General features: G+C 53.9%; 1 protein-coding gene across 2 annotated transcripts; it reads left to right on the top strand.

The window, feature by feature from the left end:
• The first annotated feature begins 66 nt into the window (after positions 1-66).
• On the top strand, positions 67-23,306 carry Cad (carbamoyl-phosphate synthetase 2, aspartate transcarbamylase, and dihydroorotase). Of its 2 annotated transcripts, XM_036170328.1 has the most exons (45): positions 67-340; positions 542-681; positions 3,994-4,123; positions 4,925-5,067; positions 5,185-5,326; positions 5,697-5,868; positions 6,048-6,233; positions 6,378-6,490; positions 6,762-6,907; positions 7,160-7,291; positions 7,428-7,661; positions 7,785-8,006; positions 8,223-8,411; positions 8,643-8,767; positions 8,915-9,045; positions 12,346-12,458; positions 12,644-12,888; positions 13,086-13,332; positions 13,607-13,705; positions 13,823-14,047; positions 14,131-14,313; positions 14,493-14,711; positions 14,985-15,152; positions 15,912-16,094; positions 16,180-16,284; positions 16,661-16,900; positions 17,121-17,202; positions 17,374-17,540; positions 17,672-17,836; positions 17,994-18,125; positions 18,342-18,543; positions 18,788-18,978; positions 19,079-19,219; positions 19,399-19,500; positions 19,913-20,009; positions 20,288-20,338; positions 20,632-20,676; positions 20,790-20,959; positions 21,042-21,116; positions 21,519-21,731; positions 21,967-22,092; positions 22,231-22,386; positions 22,477-22,578; positions 22,724-22,818; positions 22,921-23,306. In XM_036170328.1, exons 1-45 carry the CDS (start codon positions 259-261, stop codon positions 23,021-23,023), a joined length of 6,729 nt encoding a protein of 2,242 aa, XP_036026221.1. In that variant the 5' UTR covers positions 67-258; the 3' UTR covers positions 23,024-23,306. The 2 variants fall into 2 exon arrangements, with proteins under 2 accessions (XP_036026221.1, XP_036026220.1); XM_036170327.1 differs by lacking the exon at positions 20,288-20,338 and having other exon boundaries at positions 88-340.
• The last annotated feature ends 855 nt before the right edge of the window (positions 23,307-24,161 follow it).

Here is a 24,161-nt window from a genome sequence, read left to right as displayed (position 1 = left end):
GTGTGATGCTACGGACCCACCCCGTGGCCCCGCCCCTTACGTGGCCGGCCCCGCCCCTCACGCTGCCGGCTGCCTGCGCCGTCGCAGTCGTGCTTCGGCTCAGTACGATTAGGGCTCCCGCTTGCCGCGCCCGCCTGCTCTCCAGCGCCCCGCGCAGCGAGCCACGTGGACCAACTCCGGCGCGCGGTGTTCTTGGTTCCAGTGGGGCTAGCCGCGCCTCCCGCGTCTCGGTGCTCGCCCAGTCTCAGTTCCGACCCCATGGCGGCCCTGGTGTTGGAGGACGGGTCGGTGCTGCAGGGCCGGCCCTTTGGGGCCGCTGTGTCGACTGCTGGGGAAGTGGGTAAGCAAGCCCGGGCGGGCTGCCGACCTGATCCCACTCTGCTGTCCACCCCTCCTGCACACTCCTCTCCCCGACCCGGTGTCCCCAGCCCCAGCTGCCTTCCACCACTCACGACCGAAGCAGTCATCTCCTCCGGGATTTGCTGCGCTCGGGGCAGTGTTCCGAAGGCTGCCCTTGCCAGAACTCAAATTCTTTTTTCAGTGTTTCAGACCGGCATGGTCGGCTACCCAGAGGCCCTCACTGACCCTTCCTACAAAGCTCAGATCTTAGTGCTCACGTACCCCCTCATCGGCAACTACGGCATTCCCTCAGATGAAGAGGACGAGTTCGGCCTGAGCAAGGTAGTCACACCCAGGGTCTTTGCATCCCCTCTCAGATCAGAAGTTAACGGCGAGGTGGCTCACTGACATCCTAGAGGAAACAGTCTAAAGTACTAAGGCGACGGTGGTTACAGGGCTTTTAGGTACCTTCAAAGGCAGAGAGAGAGCTGGAGACCACAGAGGAGGTGGTACCCTTTGAGAGCCTTGTGTGAGGTAAAGGCATGGTCCAGAGGAAATGGCAAAGGGCTTATGGGAGTAGTTATCAAAACTCAAGGGGTGCAATTTCTACTTATTTTGTAAGGACCAGCAAAGGATTTTTTCTTTTCTTTTTCTTTTCTTTTCTTTTCTTTTTTTTTCTTTTTCTTTTTTTTTTTTTTTTTTTTGCTTTTCGAGACAGGGTTTCTCTGTGTAGTTTTGGTGCCTGTCCTGGATCTCGTTCTGTAGACCAGGCTGGCCTTGTGAATTCACTGAGATCCGCCTGGCTCTGCCTCCCGAGTGCTGGGATTAAAGGCGTGCGCCACCACCGCCCTGCTCCTTTTTTTTTTTTTTTTTAAAGTAGCAGAGTCATAGGAGCAAACAAAATCCTTTAGATTCTCGACCTTCCTAATACTTCGACCCTTTAATACAGTTCCTTATGTTGTGGTGACCCCCCCAACCATAAAATTATATTTGTTGCTACTTCACAACTATAACTTTGCTACTGTTATGAATCACAGTGTAAATGTCTGATATTTCCAACAATCATAGGCGACTCTTGCAAAAAAGGTCATTGGGGGGGTGGGGGACAGGGGGTCGTGACCCACAGGTTGAGAACCACTGCTTTGGGCTCCTGTACATTGGTGAGAAACCGGAAACAAGGATTGTACCCCTTTGTCTACATACCGGTGACATTAATCACCTTCCTTGGTATTGTTTGATCTTCGCTTCTCGATCATGTTTACCTCTAGATAGAAAACTGAAATTTCCTCATACAGTGAGGTTCCCATCCCAACCCCCCACCCATTCATTCTGTGAAATCTGGAAACTAAGTTGCCACTGAGAGTCAAGTTCAAATATTAACCCAACCATTAAGCTAATAGTAGAAGTCACCGTAGACTAGATGCAGTATTTCACAAAACTTGCTCAAGCCCTGATTCCAGTCTTAGAGAGGTCTCACTATGGAACCCTGGTGAGCCTGGAACTCCCAGAGATCCACCTGTCTCTGCCTCCCACGTTGTGACATTTGATACTATACCCAAGCCTTTAATCCTTCCCCCTTATTTACTTATTTGTTTGTTTATTGGTGTTTTGAGACATGATTCTCTGTACCAGGCTGACTTCTAATTCAGAGATCCTTCTGCCTCTGCCTCCTGAGTGCTGGTATTAAAGATGTATGCATCATCACTGGGTGGTGGCACACACCTTTAATCCCAGATTAAAGGCAGAAGCAGGCGGATCTCCTGACTTTGAGGCCAGCCTGGGCTACAGAGTGAGTTCCAGGAAAGGCGCAAAGCTACACAGAGAAACCCTATCTCGAAAAATAAAAACAAACAAACAAACAAACAAAAAAAGATATGCACTATTACTGACGGGCTAATTCTGACTTTTGAAGCTTGCCCTGAATAAGGGCATGCTAATTGTTATTCCTGGAAATTTCCCATCATAAACCTTGAATACCTGCTTTTTAATTTACAACATGGTATCTTTTTTTTTGGTTTTTCGAGACAGGGTTTCTTTGTGTAGCTTTGCGCCTTTCCTGGAACTCACTTGGTAGCCCAGGCTGGCCTCAAACTCACAGAGATCCGCCTGGCTCTGCCTCCCGAGTGCTGGGATTAAAGGCATGCACCACCACCACCCAGCTTTTTTTGGCTTTTTGAGACAAGGTTCCTCTGTGTAGCTTTGGAGCCTTTCCTGGAACTCACTCTGTAGCCCAAGCTGGTCTTGAACTCACAGAGATTTGCCTGCCTCTGCTGGGATTAAAGGCCTTCGCCACCACTTCCTGGTGCAGTGAATACATTATTTATTTATTTATTTTTTTAAAACCAGGGGTTTTTCTGTGTAACCCACACTGGCCTCAAGCTTGCAGATGTTTGTTTCAGCAAGTTCTGGGATTGCAAATGTTGATATTTTACCTTTAAATATGACTTAGTTTATAAGAGCTTATTTATTCAAGCCTATCCCTTCCTGTCTCCCTCTCTCTTTTCTTTTGGACAGTGTGTTTCCCTGGCTAGCCTGATACTCAACTATATTAAGCCATACTGACTCAAACTATCAACAATTTTTTGCCTCGGGCCCTCCCCCTCTCCAGTACTGGGATTATAGACACATGCCACCAGCTTGGCATGAATGTAATTTAATCCCTACCACAAAAACTTACCAAGTCAGGTATGGCATTTACTTACTTAAGTCCACATAGCCCAGGCCAGCCAGTGCTACATGGTGAGAGCTTGTCTCAAAACGAAACTGTCCTTTTTTATTTACTACAGTGTACTTCCTTTGAGTAATAAATTTGTTCTTTTTAAATGATAATCTAAGATGAAATGGGAAAAATATATAATCATGTCTATCTGGGATTGTACCTTGTAACTTTTTTTTTTTTTTTGAGACAGGGTTTCTCAGTGTAGCCCAGGGCTGCCCTGGAACTCACTCTGTAGACTAGGCTGGCCTCCAACTCAGTGATCCAATTAAAGGCGTGCACCACTATGCCTGGCAAGCTTTATATATTTATTCATTTTTTTAAAGCTTTGTTCTATCGTAATGTTCTGTGCGGAATATCTTATTACTTTGTTTTTAATCTCACCATACAATTAATATTGTGTTGATGTGTATTGTCTTGTTAGTTTCTGGTTCCCTGAGTTGGAAATTCACACTGTGAAGACAGGCACCTTGCCTTTTCTGGCCCACTGCCTTTTTCTCTGTCCCAAAGCCTGCCCCAATGAGCACTCAGTAGATGCCTGAGGATTTAGTCTTTTGTCAAATGCAGAGTACATATTCCTGACACATTGGACATAGAAGGAAGAAGTGGAAAAAAGGTTCCATCTTTGAAGGAAGCTAACTTACTGTGGATATGTAGGAGTTGGGGTGTTCACAGAGAAGACTTGTTAGCTCCCTTTTGGACAAGGGAAAGTGCCATTTCCTGTTCTCTGGGCCCGTGTTCAGTGTTTCTTACGGGACAATGCCGTTAGTAAAAGAGAACTCCCCGTGAAAGCCTGGAGGGCTTGGTATGTTGAAGGAACGAGAGTCTGCTGCAGGGCTGAGCAGAGGGTCAATGGCCAGACGCTGACGGGACATGCTGTAGAGAGATAGATAGCTTTCCCCGAACTCTTCTTCACCATCTCCTCTTTCCATCTGTAGTGGTTTGAATCCTCGGAGATCCACGTGGCAGGACTGGTGGTGGGAGAATGCTGTCCCACGCCCAGCCACTGGAGTGCCACCTGCACCCTTCATGAATGGCTGCAACAGCGTGGCATTCCTGGCCTGCAAGGTACGATACAGTAGCAGGCACGGCCATGTCTGGGTGAGGTACAGCGTCCAGACGGTGAGACACAGAAAGAGGTTGCTGAAACCTGTTGTTAGTTCCCGGGTCTAAAGTCAAGATGCAAAATGTGCTAAGTTTAAAGAAGTATCCGTGAGGAAGGGAAAGTTCTAAAGAAAGCAAACCCACCTGGGTTTGCCTCTTTAAGTCTGACTCTGAGCGGAGTTTTACATGGTTACATTGTATTTGGGTAATGGTATCTGAAAGGCAGCTTCGGCCCTGGGTATCTGTTACCATGTGTATAAAATGCAGTCTGCAGGTCTTGTAACTATTTCATGAAAGCAGACGGTTCTTCTTTAAGAGAATTAATTGTGTAGTTTTCTTTTTGTGGTTCCCAAAGAGTGTTGGTTTGGGGTTTTTGAGGCAGGGTACCATGTAGTCCAGGCTTGCCTCAAAACTCACTGCATGACCAAGATGACCTTGAACAACGCCTGATCCTCCCGCCCCTTCCCAAGTGTCCACCCTTATAGGCGTTCACCACTCTGCCCAGCGAATGCTCTCACTCCTGTGGTGCTGTTGAGCACATCCATTTTTTCTTCTAGGAGTTATTTTCCATGATTAGATCGGTCTCGATAATGGTTCAGTTTGGACGTGATATTTTGGGCAAGTTTACTTGCTTCCATGAGCCTCGTCTGGTGCTCACAGAACAGTCGTGTTGGGCTCAGGGCTGTGTGTGGGGCAAGGGTGTTGCTGGACGTCTGCCCTCGCTGATGACTGGGTTGGGGGACTGAGGCTGTGCTGTCTTGATAGGAGTGGACACTCGGGAGCTGACCAAGAAGCTTCGGGAACAAGGGTCTCTTTTGGGGAAGCTGGTCCAGAGTGGGACAGAACCTTCAACCCTGCCCTTCGTGGACCCCAATGCCAGGCCCCTGGCACCAGAGGTCTCCATTAAGGTACAGAGGAGGTGCCGGGCTTGGGGTAAACTCAAGGACTTCAGAGGTGGGGTTTGGTGTGGGCGTGTCTTACGTTTGCCGGTCCTAGCCGGTCAACGGTTGCTCTTTGTTCCCCAGACTCCGAGGGTATTCAATGCAGGGGGTGCCCCTCGGATCTTTGCTCTGGACTGTGGCCTCAAGTATAATCAGATCCGATGTCTCTGCCAGCTTGGGGCTGAGGTGACTGTGGTTCCCTGGGACCACGAATTAGACAGTCAGAGTGAGTATCTGGGGCCCGTCCAGACCAGCAGCCTGGGTTCGAGCAGCAGAGAGCTATTCCTCAGAACAAGTGATGAAAGTCAGTATGAGCTGTAGGAAGGAAGGTGGAGACCAGGGATTCCACTTTTGTGGACATGTGTGTGTGTGTGTGTGTGTGTGTGTGTGTGTGTGTGTTTACTATATTAACTACTGTAGTGGGGGTGTGAGTGTGTGCCATGGTACAAGAACTTTAGGAAGTCAGAACTCTCCTATGGGTTCCGGGGATTGAACTTGGGTCATCAGGCTTGCACGGTTTTACCTGCTGAGCCATCTCATCAGCCCTTGGGTGTCTTTGAAATCCTGTTTATGGCAACCTTTTCTGTCCATTCCAGAATACGACGGTCTCTTCCTAAGTAATGGACCTGGTGATCCTGCCTCTTATCCTGGTGTGGTCGCCACACTGAGTCGCGTCTTGTCTGAGCCTAATCCCCGACCTGTGTTCGGAATCTGCCTTGGACACCAGCTGTTGGCTTTAGCCATTGGGGCCAAAACTTATAAAATGAGGTGGGGCTTGGGGGAACAGAAGGAGCCCACACTTGGGACATCATCGAGGAATGCATTGTCTTGGGAATTGGGGGTTATTGGCATGGCAACTGGCATCGAGCTGTTGGGAACAGTGATCTCCAAAAGGGCTGGGTAAGAGGATGGTGTGAGCACTTGTGACTCAGTGTTCCATTCTCTAGATACGGAAACCGAGGCCACAACCAGCCCTGTTTACTGGTGGGCACCGGGCGCTGTTTTCTGACGTCCCAGAATCACGGCTTTGCCGTGGATGCAGACTCGCTGCCGGCAGGCTGGGTTCCTCTCTTCACCAACGCCAATGACTGTACCAACGAAGGCATTGTACACGACAGCCTGCCCTTTTTCAGGTGAGCCCGGGGTTGCAGTGGGGTGACCAGGAGCCCTGAGGACGGGAAAAGAAGGCAGGCCGTGGCTCTCAGTCCTCTCGGAGGCTGCCGCCGCCGCAGCCGTGGCAGTGATCTCAGGGTTTTGTCATTCAATCTCTTCGACAGTGTCCAGTTCCACCCAGAGCACCGAGCTGGCCCTTCAGATATGGAACTGCTCTTTGATATATTTCTGGAAACCGTGAGAGAGGCTGTAGCTGGGAACCCCGGGGGCCAGACAGGTAAGCCCCTTTGTAGACAGCCAGGATGTAGACTTAACAGGGCTAGTCCCAGCACAAGCCTGAGATGGACTTGTTCTAAGAGCTATGTTGGGAGGGAGGAGGAGCGACGCCCCGGGCAGTTTGTGCCTCCGTCCAAAGGAACTCCAGAGTTAGTGGTCCTGGGCTTCCTTTCATCCTCTCTCAGCCGCTCTGTACGTTTTTTTCTGGAAGTGAGGGGTTCGAGCTGACGTGCACTCGCTCTGACATGCCGTGACTTTCATTGCATCCACAGTCAGAGAGCGGTTGGCCCAGCGCCTCTGCCCCCCTGGGCTTCTCATTCCTGGTTCTGGGCTTCCTCCACCGCGGAAGGTTCTGATCCTGGGCTCCGGGGGCCTCTCCATTGGCCAAGCTGGAGAATTTGACTACTCGGGTTCCCAGGTAAGGCGCGGCTATGCCTCCCATCCGATGTGTGACCTACGGAGGAGTCGTAAGGAGAGGGACAAAGGCACGGGCATTGTTGGCAGGGAGGAGACAGATCGGGGGTCTGTGAGCATACAGACGGATGAGGTAGTGAAGGATAGAAGTCACTTACTAAGGACTGAGAATACAAGGAGAGAGCAGGAGGAGAAACGCGGCCCAAGGCTTCAGCCATCTGTAGAAGAGGCTGATGGGCCATTTTTGTCCTGTTAGGCGATTAAAGCCCTGAAGGAAGAGAACATCCAGACATTGCTGATCAACCCCAACATTGCCACAGTGCAGACCTCTCAGGGGCTGGCAGACAAGGTCTATTTCCTTCCCATAACACCTCACTACGTAACTCAGGTATGACTCACATAAGGGTGGATGGAGGAGGGAACTCCTGATGGGCCAGGGGGTTACACTGGTCGCTGTGGGGTCCTGAGCTGTTTTGTCTCTACTCTCCCCTTAATGCTTTGGACGCCCACCTCCCCTGCCTCAGGTGATTCGTAACGAACGCCCGGATGGTGTGTTACTGACTTTTGGAGGCCAGACAGCCCTGAACTGCGGTGTGGAGCTGACCAAAGCCGGGGTACTGGCTCGGTATGGGGTCCGGGTCTTGGGTACCCCCGTGGAAACCATTGAACTGACTGAGGACCGACGAGCCTTTGCTGCCATGATGGCTGAGATCGGAGAGCACGTGGCCCCCAGTGAAGCGGCAAATTCTCTTGAACAGGTTTGTGGGGTGGCTGGGTAGAAGAATGATGTCATTTCCTTCCTGTCTTATTTCCCTGGGGTCCAAGAGCCCTCTGGGCAAGTAGCAAATGGTTTGTTGGTCCATGTCTTCTGCTCACTGCAGGCTCAGGCAGCTGCTGAGCGACTGGGCTACCCTGTGCTGGTGCGTGCAGCCTTTGCCCTGGGTGGCCTCGGTTCTGGCTTCGCTTCCACCAAAGAGGAACTCTCAGCTCTGGTGGCCCCAGCTTTCGCCCATACCAGCCAGGTGCTGATAGACAAGTCTCTAAAGGGCTGGAAGGAGATTGAATACGAGGTGGTGAGGGACGCGTATGGTAACTGTGTGACGGTGAGTGAGGGGCACAGGGCAGCCCAGGCATCCGGGAACTTTTGGAAGAGCAGGGTCGATCCGATCGATTGAAGAAGGGCAGAGATCTCTGTAGGTTCTCTGTCCTTTGGATCCAGAGTAGTAGCGCCCCAGACAGACCTAGCGGGACCCGGGGATGTCACCTCCTGGCTCTTTGATTTCCCTTGTTTGGGTGACCTCCACGACCCCCCTTCGTAGGTATGTAACATGGAGAACTTAGACCCACTGGGCATCCACACCGGTGAGTCCATAGTGGTGGCTCCCAGCCAGACACTGAATGACCGAGAATACCAGCTTCTACGGCGGACAGCCATCAAGGTCACCCAGCACCTGGGGATCGTTGGGGAGTGTAACGTGCAGTACGCCTTGAACCCGGAGTCTGAGCAGGTGATCCTGGGAGTTGATGCGGCACCTTTACACCTTGGTCTTTGGGCCTCGAGGTTGAGAGGGGTGTCTTGGCCCCGTCCACCCTGGACTGAAGCCAGGATTGTCTTGGTTAGGGTTGGAGCTTGGGGAAGGGCCTGTTGAGGATACAGTCGTCTTTCCGCTCATTTTTGAGCGCTTTTTTTCCTAGGCCAGGTACCAGTGACGTATTCTCTCTGCTCCCCCCGTTTGCAGTATTACATCATTGAAGTAAATGCCAGGCTCTCCCGCAGCTCTGCCCTGGCCAGTAAGGCCACAGGGTATCCTCTAGCCTATGTGGCAGCCAAGCTAGCGTTGGGCATTCCCCTGCCAGAGCTCAGGTATGAGGTGTGTGTGTGGTGGGGGGGAGTCCTGGTGTCAGGGGAGGGGGGGGTTGAAAGCATTCACAAGACAGGGACTGTGAGAGGAAGTAGCTCACCCTGCGTGTTCTTCTCTGTCCTTTGGTGGCCCAACTTCCTGACGCTCAGGAATTCTGTCACCGGGGGAACAGCAGCCTTTGAGCCCAGCCTGGACTACTGTGTGGTAAAGATCCCTCGATGGGACCTCAGCAAGTTCCTGCGCGTCAGCACGAAGATTGGGAGCTGTATGAAGAGTGTTGGTGAGTGTCGCACCCTCACGGGTCCAGCTGGAACCAGGATGCTGGACATTGCATCATTGTACAGTCTAGACCAGTGGCTCTCAACCTTCCTAACACTGCGACCCTTTAATACAGTTCCTCATGTTGCGCTGACCCCACCATAAAGTTATTTCATTGCTACTTTATAACTGTAATTTTGCCACTGTTATGAATTGTAATGAAAGTATCTGATACGCAGAATATCTGATATGTGACCCCAAGAGGGTCATTGACCCACAGGTTGAGAACCACTGGTCTAGACTGCCAGTATGGCCTGAATTTCCCCTGCTCCTTTGTTTATAGTAGCTTAGAAATAATGGTCTCAGAGCTGATGGTTACGCTTCAAGTTAGGTGGTCGTCCTCATCAGGAGCAGGGGGCAGACTCATCTGGAAGCCTGTGTTGGAATATGGTCCCTGGGCTCAGGTTATTTGCTCTCTTATTTAACAAATGAGTGAATGGAGGGGCCACAGGAGGAGAGTGACCTGGTTGAAGGCTCACAGAGGAGCTCCGGGTCAAACCAGAAACCAGATCCTGTGAGCCGGTTGTTCACGACTCCTCCCGCTATCCTTGAGACCAGTGTTAGGGTCAGTTCTTCTCTTTCACCCTCCTGTGAGTTCCGGGAATTGAACTCTGGTTGCCAGGCCTGGGTCACAAACGCCTTTTAGTGAATCCTTCTAAATCGAAGTCAGTGCGGTGCTAGCCATTCTTAGCCCGTCTCCTCCTCTGGCGCTTTGTACGACTTTTTAAAAATGTAATTGGCCGTGGATGGATTCAAAGGCTAGTAGGATCATCTCCCTGTTTTCCAACCTTTTTGATATTTTAAAGGAACAAACATTCCACATGGTGCCATCGTAGTATGGATAAAGCAGGCTGTCAGAGGTTCAGGCTGTTGCCGTAAACCATAGCAAGTCCCAGCATCTACAGTGAAGTTTTGTTTGATTTTAACACGGAGTTAAGATCAGAGCAAGACAGCAATAGTTACCTAACAAAGAGCTTTAGCACTTAGGAGGGTTACACAGGAGTATTGTAAGTTCAAGACCAGTCTGTGCTACATAGGAAGTTCTGGGCTAGTCTAACCTGTAAGGATGAGACCCTGTCGCAAAACCAAAACCGTCTGACTGTTTTAGAGCATTGTGGGACGGACACGCCCACCCAGTGGTGAAACAGGCTGGAATCCAACGGGTGTGCTGTAGTGTCCCCGCCTTGTCTCAGATAAGCGTGCACACACACTAGTTCAGGTGCTACCTAATGTGGATAACCGTGTCACCGAGCTCCAGGAAGTCTCTATGAGTGGAGTAGCCTTTACACAAGTATGTCTGAGCTCAGATATTATTTCAGAATTTTTAGAAATCCTACAAGACTGCCAAGATGTTCCTTCTGGAGATGAATTTCTGTTATATGAAAATTATAATAAACATGGGACTGGAGCCATAATCAAATTATGGCTAAAATAAGTGGATTGGAACTAGGACAATCAAAGATTGATTCCGAGCTGAGACTTTGAAATGTCTCACACTCCTCCGGGCTTCTTGAAATGCCATCTTCTTCCGCTAACTCCTTAGAACTTCCTTTGTATTTTTGTTTTTGTCTTTTTGAGACAGGCTGTAGCCATGCAGATGTTCACTCTGTAGATGAGGCTGGCCTCATCGTCACTGTGTAGCCCAGACGCTGTCCCCAAACTCTTGGCAATCCTCCTGCTTCAGTCTCTTGATTCCCCCCCCCCCCCCCCCCCCCCCCCATCTTCCACCCCAGACAAGGTCTCACTATATCCATAGCTAGCTTGGAACACTCTGCCCTCCAACTTACGGTGGTCCTCCAGCATCTGCCTCACAAATGCAGAGATTAAGTGTGTGAGCCACCACACTCAACCTTCAAGATACTCTGATTAGCAAAAAATCACCTCAGATGTTCATTCTTACTTCTCAGGGAGTTTGCAACACTTTATACTTTGTATTGTAGGACAGGAACTTCTGGGATGCAATTGGTACTTGACAAGGGCTACACAGTTACTCTTGCCTAGTGCCCTTGCACTTCTGGAAAGCTTTTTGTTAAGTAGTCACCTGAAACACAAAAACATCAGGGCCTCACAACCATCACCTCTTAAAAAGCTCAATGTCCTTCAGTAATGCAGCAGTTAAATCATGGGAAACCATACAGGAGTTGCTTATGGGGTTGTACAGCCTTGTGGGGAAGCGCTTATGATGAGGGGAAATGGAACTTAGGCTGTATGCTGTGATTGTCTATAAAACATACATAGGGGGAAGTCCTGGAAGAAGAACTTACGCTTGTCTGGGTGGGGGTCTGGGCAGGTATGTGTGGGGACCAGAGGACAACCTCAGGTGCTGTCACACACACACCCATTTCTCTCAACTGGCCTGAAACTTTTAAGCCTAGTTAGCCTGGCTGGCCAGCCAGTGATCCCTAGGAATCTGCCTGTCTCCATCTCCAGTTCGAAGACTATATAAGCTGAACCTATCTTTTGTGTGGGTTTGTTGTTTGTTTGGTTTTGGTTTTGCGAGACACGGTTTCTCTGTGTAGCTTAGGAGCCTCTCCTAGACTCACTCTGTAGCCCAGCTAGACTTGAACTCCCAGAGATCCATCTGCCTCTGCCTCTGCCTCCCAAGTACTGGGATTAAAGGTGTGCATTACCACAGGGCCTTTTGTGGGAGGTTTGGGGCTTGAATTCAGGTCCTAAGTAAATACTTTATTGACTAAACTATGTCCTTAGCATCTTAAATCCTTGTTTGTTTGTTTTTGAGGCAGGGTCTTTTTACATAGTCCTGGCTGGACTGAAACTTGTGTAGACCAGGCTGGCCTCAAATTCACAAAGATGCGCCTTCCTCTGCCTCCTTTGTACTAGGACTGAAGGCCTGTGCTACATGGGCCTTCAAATATTTTTTTAAGATGCAATTGGCTGAGGATGGATTCAAGTAGTAGTGGGCTCATCTTCCCGTTATCCAGACCTTTTAATGTTCTGGAGGATGGAACATTCCAGATGGTGCCATCATGGTGTGAATAAAGCAAGCCAAATAACTGGACAACCATCGGTAGTTTGGTCTGCTGCTGTTAGCTAACAAGTTCCAGGATCCACAGGCCCATTTTTAGCATGCCAATTCCATATTGGCTTAGTACAGTCTGTGCTTGTCTGTGGAAATGGTAGGAAAAAGAGAGAGCTTTTGGGTTTCTTAACGGTGAAGCACCATGGCCAAGATTGAAGTAAAGCCCATGAACAGGTTGGGCATCGCCACACGTATCCACCCACACCACTCTCCATCCTTCAGGTGAAGTCATGGGCATTGGACGCTCATTTGAAGAGGCCTTCCAGAAGGCTCTGCGCATGGTGGATGAGAACTGTGTGGGCTTTGACCACACAGTGAAGCCAGTCAGTGATGTGGTAAGCAGCTCTCTTCTAAAAGTACCCCGATGGGGGCCCTGCTCCATCTACTCTGCCCCCCAGCCCGAGCTTGGTGACGGTAATGGCAGCAGTCATGGAGTGATTTGCTGTTTCTCACTTCTCTGGACATACTTTCCCACCCCTGCCCTGTCCTGCATCCATCCGTCTGTGCGCTTCCCCAACAGGAGTTGGAGACACCAACGGATAAGCGGATCTTTGTGGTGGCTGCTGCTCTGTGGGCTGGTTACTCCGTGGAGCGCCTGTACGAGCTCACTCGCATCGACTGCTGGTTCCTGCACCGGATGAAGCGCATCGTGACCCACGCCCAGTTGCTGGAACAACACCGTGGACAGCCTTTGCCCCAAGACCTGCTGCACCAGGCCAAGTGCCTTGGCTTCTCAGACAAACAGATTGCCCTTGCAGTCCTGAGGTCAGAGACGGTGGTGAGGCTCTCGGGCCAAGAAGTGCAGGGAGGGAGCTTTTGGGTCATTTTTGGGCCATTGGTGGGGAACCTTGGCGGGTCCCATCTATCCGTAGGATGCTCCTTTCTAGCCCCGCCCTACCATTTGCTTGTCAGTCATTCTGTGCTCTCTTCTCAAGGCCTGTTTGTGTTTCTATCCCTTTTAGTACAGAGCTGGCTGTTCGGAAGCTACGTCAGGAACTGGGCATCTGCCCAGCGGTGAAACAGATCGACACGGTTGCCGCTGAGTGGCCAGCGCAGACCAATTACCTGTACCTGACCTACTGGGGCAACACCCATGACCTCGACTTTCGAACGCCTCACGTCCTGGTGCTTGGCTCTGGCGTCTACCGGATCGGCTCCAGTGTCGAGTTCGATTGGTGTGCTGTAGGCTGTATCCAGCAGCTGCGGAAGGTCCGAGTCCTTTGCCGTTGCCTGTCCTCCCACCAGACCCCAGTCTTCCTGTTCATTGCTACACCTTCTGTCGAAGGTCTGGGGTTAGAGGGCCTTCCTTAAGCTATCTCCGATGCCCTCTCACGGCCTGAAGCTCCTCCACCACATTTTGCCTACTTGTCCCCGTGTGTAACTGTTTCACGGAAAGCAGGCGGGCTGGTGGGCTGCAATGAGTCCTTTGGCTCGGTTTCTATGTGCTCCCTCTTAATGGCTAACATCCCGCTCCCTACGGCAGATGGGTTATAAGACCATCATGGTGAATTACAACCCAGAGACCGTCAGCACGGACTATGACATGTGTGACCGGCTCTACTTTGATGAGATCTCTTTTGAGGTGAGAGGGGGGGGGCCCCTCAGGGAGTGAATGGGACAGGCTGGGCCGCCCAGGGTTCTTTGGTACCTCCCGAGGCTGAGGGAAGCAGCGAGCGTCCGTTCCCTTCCTGTACCACAGGTCGTGATGGACATCTATGAGCTGGAGAACCCCGAAGGTGTGATCCTGTCCATGGGTGGGCAGCTGCCCAACAACATGGCCATGGCCTTGCATCGGCAACAATGCCGGGTCCTGGGCACCTCCCCGGAGGCCATCGATTCAGCCGAGAACCGATTCAAGTTCTCCCGGCTCCTAGATACCATCGGTATCAGCCAGCCTCAGTGGCGCGAGCTCAGTGACCTCGAGGTAGGCCCGGCAGAAAGCCTGGGGGGCTGGGTGTTGTTCGTGGGTGAGTGTGACCAGTTCTGCTGAGCCCCCTGCTCCTGCAGTCTGCTCGCCAGTTCTGCCAGACTGTGGGGTACCCCTGCGTGGTACGCCCCTCCTATGTGCTCAGCGGCGCTGCTATGAACGTGGCCTACACTGATGGGGACCTAGAACGTTTCCTGAGCAGTGCAGCAGCTGTCTCCAAGGAACACCCTGTGGTCATCTCCAAATTCATTCAGGAAGCAAAGGTGAGAGGTACCCCCCACCCCAGCCCCAGAGAAGGCTGCATTGTTGCTGAGTCATAGACACAGTGGGCTCGGAAGGATAGGTTGCATGGTGCTGTTTCACAAATGGAGCTTCATGGAGGGGGACAGCAGGAGGAGGACATAGCCCTGTGCTACGTCCCACTGCCCGTGTCTGCCTCCAGGAGATCGATGTGGACGCTGTGGCCTGTGACGGCATCGTGTCGGCCATTGCCATCTCTGAGCATGTGGAGAATGCAGGTGTGCATTCAGGGGATGCCACGCTGGTGACCCCCCCACAGGACATCACCCCCAAAACTCTGGAGCGGATCAAGGCCATTGTGCATGCTGTGGGCCAGGAGCTACAGGTTACAGGGCCCTTCAATCTGCAGCTCATCGCCAAGGTAATAAGTCGACAGGAAGGGACGAAAGCCTACGGCTCCTCCATGTTCTCTGCTGGCTCCGCTGCCAGGGAGCTGGGCACTGTGTCTTTCCCTCATCTATGCGGGCAGCAAAGCTGGGGAAGGGGTCGTCTCTGGAGCCCACAGCAGTGTCGGGGCTGGTAACAGTCGTCCAGTCGGTCTCTCACTGACGAGTGAGGGCGAGAGCTGACGTTAGCGGAACGGTGTGCGCATGCCTGGGCTTCTCGGGGCCTGACCTGGCAGTCTTTCCCCCAGGACGACCAGCTGAAGGTCATCGAATGCAATGTACGTGTCTCTCGCTCCTTTCCCTTCGTATCGAAGACGCTAGGTGTTGACCTAGTGGCCTTGGCCACGAGGATCATCATGGGAGAGAAGGTCGAACCCGTGGGGCTCATGACTGGCTCTGGAGTCGTGGGAGTAAAGGTAAGAAGGGGAACACGGGCCCTTGAGCCTAGTGTCCAAGTCCCTTGATGGTTACAAACAGCTCAGGTTAAAAACTGGATGGTGGGGTTGGGGATTTAACTCAGTGGTAGAGCGCTTGCCTAGCAAGCACAAGGCCCTGGGTTTGATCCTCAGCTCCATATTAAAAAAAAAAAAAAAAAAAAAAAAAAAAAAAACCTGGATGGTTCTGTAACCTGTTGAACATGGAGCTGCTTTGTTTAATTTATCTATATTTTTGGTGGTACCGGAGACTTGAACCCAGGGCCTCAGGCATGCGAGACAAGTGCTCTGCCACTGAGCTAAGGGGAGAGCTCAATGAGCAGATAAACTCTCCCCCACGCAAGGTATTCATTGCCCAACCATGGGGTAATAAGATGGTCATCATCCCTTAAGAGCTTACCCTGTAGGAGGCAAAAGAAGTTTGGTCCCAAAATAACCTGTTATGGAACAGTCTGTGGTACACACCTACATAAGTGAGTTATAAACCAAATGTACAAGGAGTTTAGAGACGGGCAATGCTTTCCAAGTCGGTGCTCTGGGCAAGCTTGGGAGAAGGTGCTGGAGCCGAGTGTCAAGAACGGTTAAGGCTGTTGGATCTGCAGGGCTCCTTGGGGCTGTCTGTGTCCGGGGCCAGGAAACAGCCAGAGTGGAGGCAGTGTGGGAACAGCAGGGCTGAGGGGAGGCTAGCCCTGCTGTGCTGCTGTGATGGGGACAGGGCCCCTTTTGTGCCTCTTCCCCCAGGTGCCTCAATTCTCCTTCTCCCGCTTGGCTGGTGCTGACGTGGTGCTGGGCGTGGAGATGACCAGTACTGGAGAGGTGGCTGGCTTTGGAGAGAGCCGCTGTGAGGCCTACCTCAAAGCTATGCTCAGCACCGGCTTTAAGATCCCAAAGAAGAACATCCTGTTGACCATTGGCAGCTACAAGGTACCGGGGCCAGCCAGGGAGGTGGGGAGTCACGCAGCTTCAGCTTTCTGGGCCGGGGGTTCACGTTCCTCTGCTTGGTTTTTAGAACAAAAGTGAGCTCCTCCCAACTGTGCGGTTGCTGGAGAGCCTGGGCTACAGCCTCTATGCCAGCCTGGGTACAGCTGACTTCTACACTGAGCACGGGGTCAAGGTATGCAATGGCTCCCACTGTCCGGCCCCTTTGGCCCCAAAGGACTCTCCTTTTCCCCTTACCCCAACGCAGAACAAGTAGGGTATGGAAGAAAGCAAAGAAGTTTCTCGAAGGCTCTCCTGCATTGTTGACATTCTTGTTTCCTACTTCCCAAGTCTTGTGTGCATGCGTGTAAGCTCATTCTGTCGTTGGTGACCTGGCTCCTTGCACACAGTGGAAATACTTTTTCTGTTGAGAATTATATACCTTACCAGTAGCAAACAGAGGCAGCTCCTGGTCCCCAGCCTGTGGATTCTCAGTCTTCATCATGGACTCCTGGGCCTTCCTGACACTTGCTAGAGTTAGGTTGGTCTTGACTTCGGTTCTGGGCTGGCAGGTAACAGCTGTGGACTGGCACTTTGAAGAGGCTGTGGATGGCGAGTGCCCACCCCAGCGGAGCATCTTGGATCAGCTGGCTGAGAATCACTTTGAGCTGGTGATTAACCTGTCGATGCGTGGGGCTGGGGGCCGCCGGCTCTCCTCCTTCGTCACCAAGGGCTACCGTACCCGGCGCCTGGCTGCCGATTTCTCCGTGCCCCTCATCATCGACATCAAGTGCACCAAACTCTTCGTGGAGGTGACACAGCCCCGGGGGGCTGGGAAGCGGGGGTTGCGGGAGGGGGCACGATGAGCATGTTCCGGGGGTCGGGAGGTGGTGGTGTGCCAATGGTGAAGCTTTGTGGCTCCAGAGGCCGTGAGGCGGGATGGAGAGAGGTTATAGAGGAACTCAGTCTCTACCTCACCTCCCAGGGCCACCCTGCCCACAAACCTATCCTGTCTGTGCCTTCCACTTGCAGGCCCTAGGTCAGATTGGCCCAGCCCCGCCTCTGAAAGTGCACGTAGACTGCATGACCTCCCAGAAGCTGGTGCGATTGCCTGGTAAGTGTGTCTCTTGGCCTAGCTTGCAGCTGCCTACAGGCTCTTGGGTACAGGCGCTGAAGGCCCTCCTAGGGACTCTTTGTTCTGAGTCCCAGTGCTCTCTCTTGACTGAAGAACTTGTGAATTTTCTGCCACACTCCCAGCTCTGACCTTGCCCCTCACGTTCCCCAGGATTGATCGACGTCCACGTCCACCTTCGGGAACCGGGCGGGACACACAAAGAGGACTTCGCCTCAGGCACAGCCGCTGCCCTGGCTGGGGGTGTCACCATGGTGTGTGCCATGCCTAACACCCGGCCCCCTATCATTGACGCCCCTGCTCTGGCCCTGGCCCAGAAGGTGAGCCGCTGTACCTCTGCCTTCTTGAACCCCTTTCCCTCTGTCCTTCCTGGGCCCCTGGCCACGGGTACCTTGTGGACTTGGGTGGGCGTGGATGCCGGTGAACCTTACTGCACGTGTATCTTCCCTAGCTGGCAGAGGCTGGTGCCCGCTGTGACTTTGCCCTGTTCCTTGGGGCCTCATCTGAGAACGCGGGGACTCTGGGTGCTGTGGCTGGGTCTGCAGCGGGGCTGAAACTCTACCTCAATGAAACCTTTTCTGAGCTACGGCTGGACAGCGTGGCCCAATGGATGGAGGTAGGGAATAGATCACCACGTGCTAACTCTTGGCTTGAGGCCTTGTCTCCACGGGCCGCCAGCAGAGAGGATTCGGGTTCTTCCGGGGTGCTGGGCTTGATGAGCACAGGGAATCCAAAGTGCATCATCTTCTCTCGTCAATTCTTTCTGTCCCCAGCATTTTGAAACCTGGCCTTCCCACCTCCCCATTGTGGCCCATGCAGAGCGGCAGAGTGTTGCCGCGGTCCTCATGGTGGCTCAGCTGACCCAGCGCCCAGTGCACATCTGTCACGTGGCTCGGAAGGAAGAGGTGAGAGAGGGTAGCAAAGGTCTTGGTGCCCCTGTCACTTTCCCAGGGAGACCAAAGGTCACCACGAGTCCCTGGAGGCAGAAGGGAGTCGGGGAGCCTACTGCCCTTGACACATTTGGCCCTCAGCGCTCTGAGAAGGAATGCTAGGCCTAGAGACCTGGTAGGGCAGGGCATGATGGGGGCCTCTGTGGATTGCCCTGCTCTCTCTCTCTCTAGATCCTGCTGATTAAAACTGCAAAGGCACAGGGCCTGCCGGTGACCTGTGAGGTTGCACCCCACCACCTCTTCCTAAACCGGGAAGACTTGGAGCGCCTGGGACCTGGGAAGGGAGAGGTCCGGCCGGAGCTTGGTTCCAGAGAGGATATGGAGGCTCTGTGGGAGAATATGGCTGTCATCGACTGCTTTGCCTCAGACCATGGTGAGAGGGCCCCAGGGTGACTCAGGCCTTGCTCTGTGATAGGTACTTGACAAGTACTGGCCGGAAGAATGAACAGATGAATGGAGATGTAACAGAGACTGTGTGTGCAGGGGCCGTGCCCTGGGGGAGGGCCACGGGGAAAACCTGACCACTGGGGCTGCCAGCGAAGACAGGTGACATCTCCAGAAGTCTTGGAATGAGGTGTCCGGGCCTGCCTCCCGGAGTGACAGCTGTTTTCCTACAGCCCCCCATACCTTGGAGGAGAAGTGTGGGCCCAAGCCCCCACCTGGCTTCCCCGGGCTGGAGACCATGTTGCCGCTGCTGCTGACGGCTGTGAGCGAGGGCCGGCTCAGTCTGGATGATGTCCTGCAGCGCTTACACCACAACCCCAGGCGGATCTTCCACCTGCCCCCACAGGAGGACACCTACGTGGAGGTGTGGGGACACGGACCTGGAGTTGGGGGAGGTGCCCGCCCTCAAAGCTGTAACCCCTGTGTTGACCTTACCCTTGGGTGACTCTTGACCCTCCGGGCAGGTGGATCTGGAGCATGAGTGGACAATCCCTAGCCACATGCCCTTCTCCAAGGCCCGCTGGACCCCGTTTGAAGGGCAGAAGGTGAAGGGGACCATCCGACGTGTGGTCTTACGAGGGGAGGTTGCTTACATCGATGGACAGGTACGTGTGGCCCCCTCGCTGGTCTCGGCAGTGACCTGAGCAGCATTTCCCTTTCGTTCCCTGCCCACTACAGACCCACTGCCCTGTGTCCCGGGGGCGCTGTTCTTGCTGGTGTCCGCTTCTCTAAGAGCCTCTGTGTACATTCCCATTCCCTCCCGTTCTTTGTCTTCTGTGTGCAGGTGTTGGTGCCCCCAGGCTATGGACAGGATGTACGGAAGTGGCCTCAGGGCGCTGTTCCCCAGCCCCCTCCTTCAGCTCCTGCCTCCACAGAAATAACCACGGTAACCACTCTGGCCCTGGGGCTGGATCTGGCCCTCAGCCCGAAGGGTGTGCCCTGGGGCTGGGCTACCAGCAGTTTCATTGGTGAAAAGTGTTACACTCGATAGATGAAATCACATACCTGCCTCCCCGTCCACGGCAGAGCAGACTTAGCTTTCAGTGCAGGAAGCCAGCTCTGGGAATCACAGGTTAACGTGTCTGCCCAGGCCTTGTTGCTGAATTGGCACAGACCTCGAACAGGCCAACTGTGCCTGCCAGCTGTTGGCAACATGTTGGGAGACGATTGGAGCAGTGCAGAGGTGCCGTGGGGTGGACTCTGCGCACAGGGGGCCACCAGCTTTTCCTAAGGGATTGTGTGTAGGCCAGCGCGGGTCAGCAGGCACTTTTCAACATGCTGGCCCATCTCTGTTGCAGACACCCGAGAGACCTCGGCGAGTCATCCCAGGCCTTCCCGACGGCCGCTTCCACTTGCCACCCCGAATCCACCGAGCCTCTGACCCAGGTTTGCCAGGTAAGAGGGGTTCCCATGGCACAGGATGAAGGCGCGTGCCTACTGACCTGTATGGGAATGGATGCTGTTCCTCGTAGCATCCGTAATGGCCAGGGTTGGGGGCTCAACTGCCCAGGAATGGATTCAGGCTCTTCCTCTCGGGCTCCTTTGTCCCTGCCTCTCTCTCTCCCTCGCTCCCGGTCTGAGCCGCTGTGCCCTGCTCTGACCAAAGTAGCTACTGCAGCTTGAAACAGGCGTGCCCTAGCCTTTTCTCACAGGCCTTTTCTCGTTGTGGGCAGCTATGTACCTCCGCCCAGGAGCTGGGATCTCATGGGGCAGCCGAGCATGGGGTAAATCCCGCTTGCTGGTTGGTGTGAACTTGGCCATTCCTCTGCCTCAGATCCCTGGTGCCAGCTGGGAAGGCCCTGGGAGGGCACCACTTGGCCCATACAGCACATCCCCTCAGGCAGTCCCGGGTCCCTCCTCATAGCTGCTGCATCCTTCCTGCTCCCCCTAACCTGCTGCTGTAGCACCTGTGATTTGAGGTGGCTTTAACACAAGCATCGTGAGCAGAGGCCCTTGTGATTGGGGCCCAGCACAGCACAGCCCCCAGGTGACCTCTGGCCTGTTGCCATTTTTGCAGCTGAGGAACCCAAAGAGAAGCCACCCAGGAAGATAGTGGAGATAGGTGAGCCCACCCTGATGCACATTCACCTGGGGGGCCTCCTCTGGGGGCCTGTGTGGTCTGGTCCAAGTAGGGGAGCCTTCTGACCCTGTCTTTTGCACTGGCCCTCACTGTAGAGCTGATGGGAACCCCTGAAGGCTCCTGCCACCCTGCACCACCAGTACCTAGACAGGCGTCACCTCAGAACCTGGGGTCTTCTGGCCTGCTGCACCCCCAAACTTCACCCCTGCTGCATTCGTTAGTGGGCCAACACATCCTGTCTGTCAAGCAGTTCACTAAGGATCAGGTGCCTGCAGGGGAGAGGGCAGAGCTTGAGGACTCAGAGTAGGTGGTGGCAGGACCCTCGGGGCTGACTTGTTCTTTTGTAGATGTCTCATCTGTTCAACGTGGCGCACACACTCCGGATGATGGTGCAGAAAGAGCGGAGCCTCGACATCCTAAAGGTCAGGAGGGCTGTGTAGTGGACAGCCGCTCTCCCTGGTCCCTTTGTGTCGGCAGACAGACCGCACCGTCTACAGCCCAGCTCTGTTCTGGAAGGTCCTTCCGATCTGGACCTGCACCCTTGGCTGCTTTCCAGCAGTGATTGACCCTGCTCATGGGGTCATCTGGGCTGCATGAGGGCAGTCACAGGAGAGAGCTGTGATGGTTTCTCTTCGGGGTCACACACACACAGGCGTGGCTTTAGCTCCGAGTCACGCCAGCGTGGACATGTTAAGCTGTGACAGGTCTCAGGGGAGGTTCCCAGCACACTCTGGTGTGAGTGGGGAGGTGAACGCTGACCTGTGTGCATTCCCAAGGCGCGCGCACACGCCCACACCCCCACTTCCACTTCGTCCTCTCCTCAGGGGAAGGTCATGGCCTCCATGTTCTACGAGGTGAGCACCCGCACCAGCAGCTCCTTTGCGGCGGCCATGGCCCGGCTTGGGGGCGCTGTCCTCAGCTTCTCAGAAGCCACGTCCTCCGTCCAGAAGGGCGAATCCCTGGCCGACTCTGTGCAGACCATGAGTTGCTATGCTGATGTTGTTGTGCTCCGGCACCCTCAGCCTGGAGCTGTGGAGGTGAGGCCAGCCTGCACAGTGAGATGGGGCAGCTGAGGCTGGACCGAGGAACATAATGTCCCTTCCTGCCCACATTTCCTGTGACCACAAGGCTTAGGTTGGGCCAGATGGTTGGAGGGACCAGGAAATGGAGAGGGCCAGATGGTTGGAGGGACCCAGGAAATGCGGGGGGGGGGGGGGGGGCTTTCCAAACTGCAGGAGGCAGGAGTCTCCACAGCGCCTCCTGTCTTTACAGCTGGCGGCCAAGCATTGTCGCAGACCCGTGATCAATGCCGGGGATGGAGTCGGCGAACACCCGACTCAGGCCCTGCTAGACATCTTCACCATCCGAGAAGAGCTGGGGACCGTCAACGGCATGACGGTGAGGGGCTAGGGACTGGAGGTGGTCGGGAGGGGAAGGCGGTGCAAAGCGGTGTCTCTAGTCCTGGGGCCCCAGCTTTTGAGATGGCAGGAGGGGTGCCTACTGTGAGTTTGTCTGGTGACTTGCTGCCACCCTTAGGTCACCATGGTGGGTGACCTGAAACACGGGCGCACCGTGCACTCCCTGGCCTGCCTGCTGACCCAGTACCGCGTGAGCCTACGCTACGTGGCACCTCCCAGCCTCCGCATGCCGCCCAGTGTCCGGGACTTCGTGGCTTCTCGAGGCACCAAACAGGTGAGATCCTGGCGGCTCAGCCCGTACCAGGGGGCCAAGGGTTGGGTGGCGAGGGTTCAGCCCTGCATTCACGAGGCTCCCCTTCTCCAGGAGGAGTTCGAGAGCATTGAGGAGGCGCTGCCCGACACCGATGTGCTCTATATGACGCGCATCCAGAAAGAACGGTTTGGCTCTGCTCAGGAATATGAAGCCGTGAGTCTCCCAGGCTTAGGGTGGAAGCCCAGGGCTGGGCTGTCAGGCATCCCTCAGCTGCCCCAGCTGTGTGTGTGTGTGTGTGTCCTCTGTGGCCACCTCCGTCCTGAGTCTCATGGGGACCCTACCTCTCCCTACCTTACAGTGTTTTGGTCAATTCGTTCTCACTCCTCACATCATGACCCGGGCCAAGAAGAAGATGGTGGTGATGCATCCGATGCCCCGCGTCAATGAGATAAGGTGACACGGCTCTCTGTTCTAGGATGCCCTTGTTGTGGAGAGACGCCTTCGTCTGACAGGCTCTCCGGGAGCTGTGTGGTAACAGGTCTCCTTCTCTTGCAGCGTGGAGGTGGACTCCGACCCCCGGGCAGCCTACTTCCGCCAAGCCGAGAACGGCATGTATATCCGGATGGCGCTGCTTGCCACTGTGCTGGGCCGTTTCTAGGCCCCGCCTCCCCTTTTGCCTCTCGTCAGGCCCAGCTGCTGGGCAAGGAATCCCAGTGCCCCCCACGGGGGCAGCTCACTCAGCAGACATCCCCGGGGCATCCAGACAGCCCAAGCGTATATATGTACAGACGGAGACCATGCTCCAGGCTCCAGACTAGAATACTCTCTGGCTTGGGGGTGCAGTCTTTGATACTGGGGGCCCCTCTGCCTCGTCTCCGTTCTTAACACTCAAATCTGTACAGTTACTTTTCTACTAATAAATAACCAAACAGTTCCTGGTCCCTCGTGTGTGCTGTGGTAGGACCACAGACACCCTCCCCCCCCCAATGGGCTCTGTAAGGAGGGCTCAGGCTGACACTCTGTTCTCGAATCATGTTTCCCTGACATCGGAGCTCTCTTAGAGACTCTGGCTCGTGTCCAGCCGACTCCGTGCTAAATTGCAGTCCAAGTCCTGAGCAGTGGGGCTTGGCCTTCTCGGAGAACACCCAGGTCCTGGTGAAGGGAGGCGCTGAGATTCAGTGTCCTCCGGGCATTAACTCTTTCCTGTCCTTCAGTGGTCCAGGTTGCCATCACATCCCTAGTACAGTATGGGGAACCCCTTTGACTCTCCCTGGGGGCCACTGCCTAATGCCATGGAGAGCTGAGCAGCCTCTGGCGTGGAGCCCCTAGGGTAGGTGCTAAGGAGGGAGGGAGTAGCAATTGTGTCTGCAGGAGAGGGCTGAGAGCAGCCGTTCTGGTCCATGAACTTGAACAACAGACTTGGCACACCCTGGACACAATGCACCGTGTGCACTGGGAATACAGAAGAAGATAATCACTCACCCCTGCTTTTTTCTTTGAACCAAAGCCTTGCTGTGTCTGCCAGGCACGTTTGGGATTGCTTTCCTCTGGTTTGCAGCCTCCTCCAGCTCCCCCAGTCTGTAAGCCTGTACCATCACATCTGGCCTTCCTTAGAGTGTCAGGTTAGGTTATAGGAAGACATCCAGAGCTGGGTGGTTGTGGCGCACGCCTTTAATCCCAGCACTTGGAGGCAGAGGCAGGTGGATCTCTGTGAGTTTGAGGCCAGCCTGGGCTACAGAGCGAGATCCAGGACAGGTGCCAAAACTACACAGAGAAACCCTGTCTCAAAAAACCGA

This window comes from Onychomys torridus, chromosome 21, assembly GCF_903995425.1.
Source record: "Onychomys torridus chromosome 21, mOncTor1.1, whole genome shotgun sequence".
NCBI lineage: Eukaryota > Metazoa > Chordata > Mammalia > Rodentia > Cricetidae > Onychomys > Onychomys torridus.
The sequence above is the reverse complement of the archived record's forward strand: the minus strand, read 5'-3'. Positions and strand labels throughout refer to the sequence as shown.

What these genes read in the sequence shown, in the direction of transcription:
- Cad (XM_036170328.1), top strand. Translation starts at nt 259, where the DNA reads ATGGCGGCCCTGGTGTTGGAGGACGGGTCGGTGCTGCAGGGCCGGCCC. An exon ending in CACCTCACTACGTAACTCAG is followed by an intron (nt 7,292 to 7,427) that starts GTATGACTCACA and finishes CCCCTGCCTCAG; the next exon opens with GTGATTCGTAACGAACGCCC. An exon ending in GCGTGGCCCAATGGATGGAG is followed by an intron (nt 17,837 to 17,993) that starts GTAGGGAATAGA and finishes TTCTGTCCCCAG; the next exon opens with CATTTTGAAACCTGGCCTTC.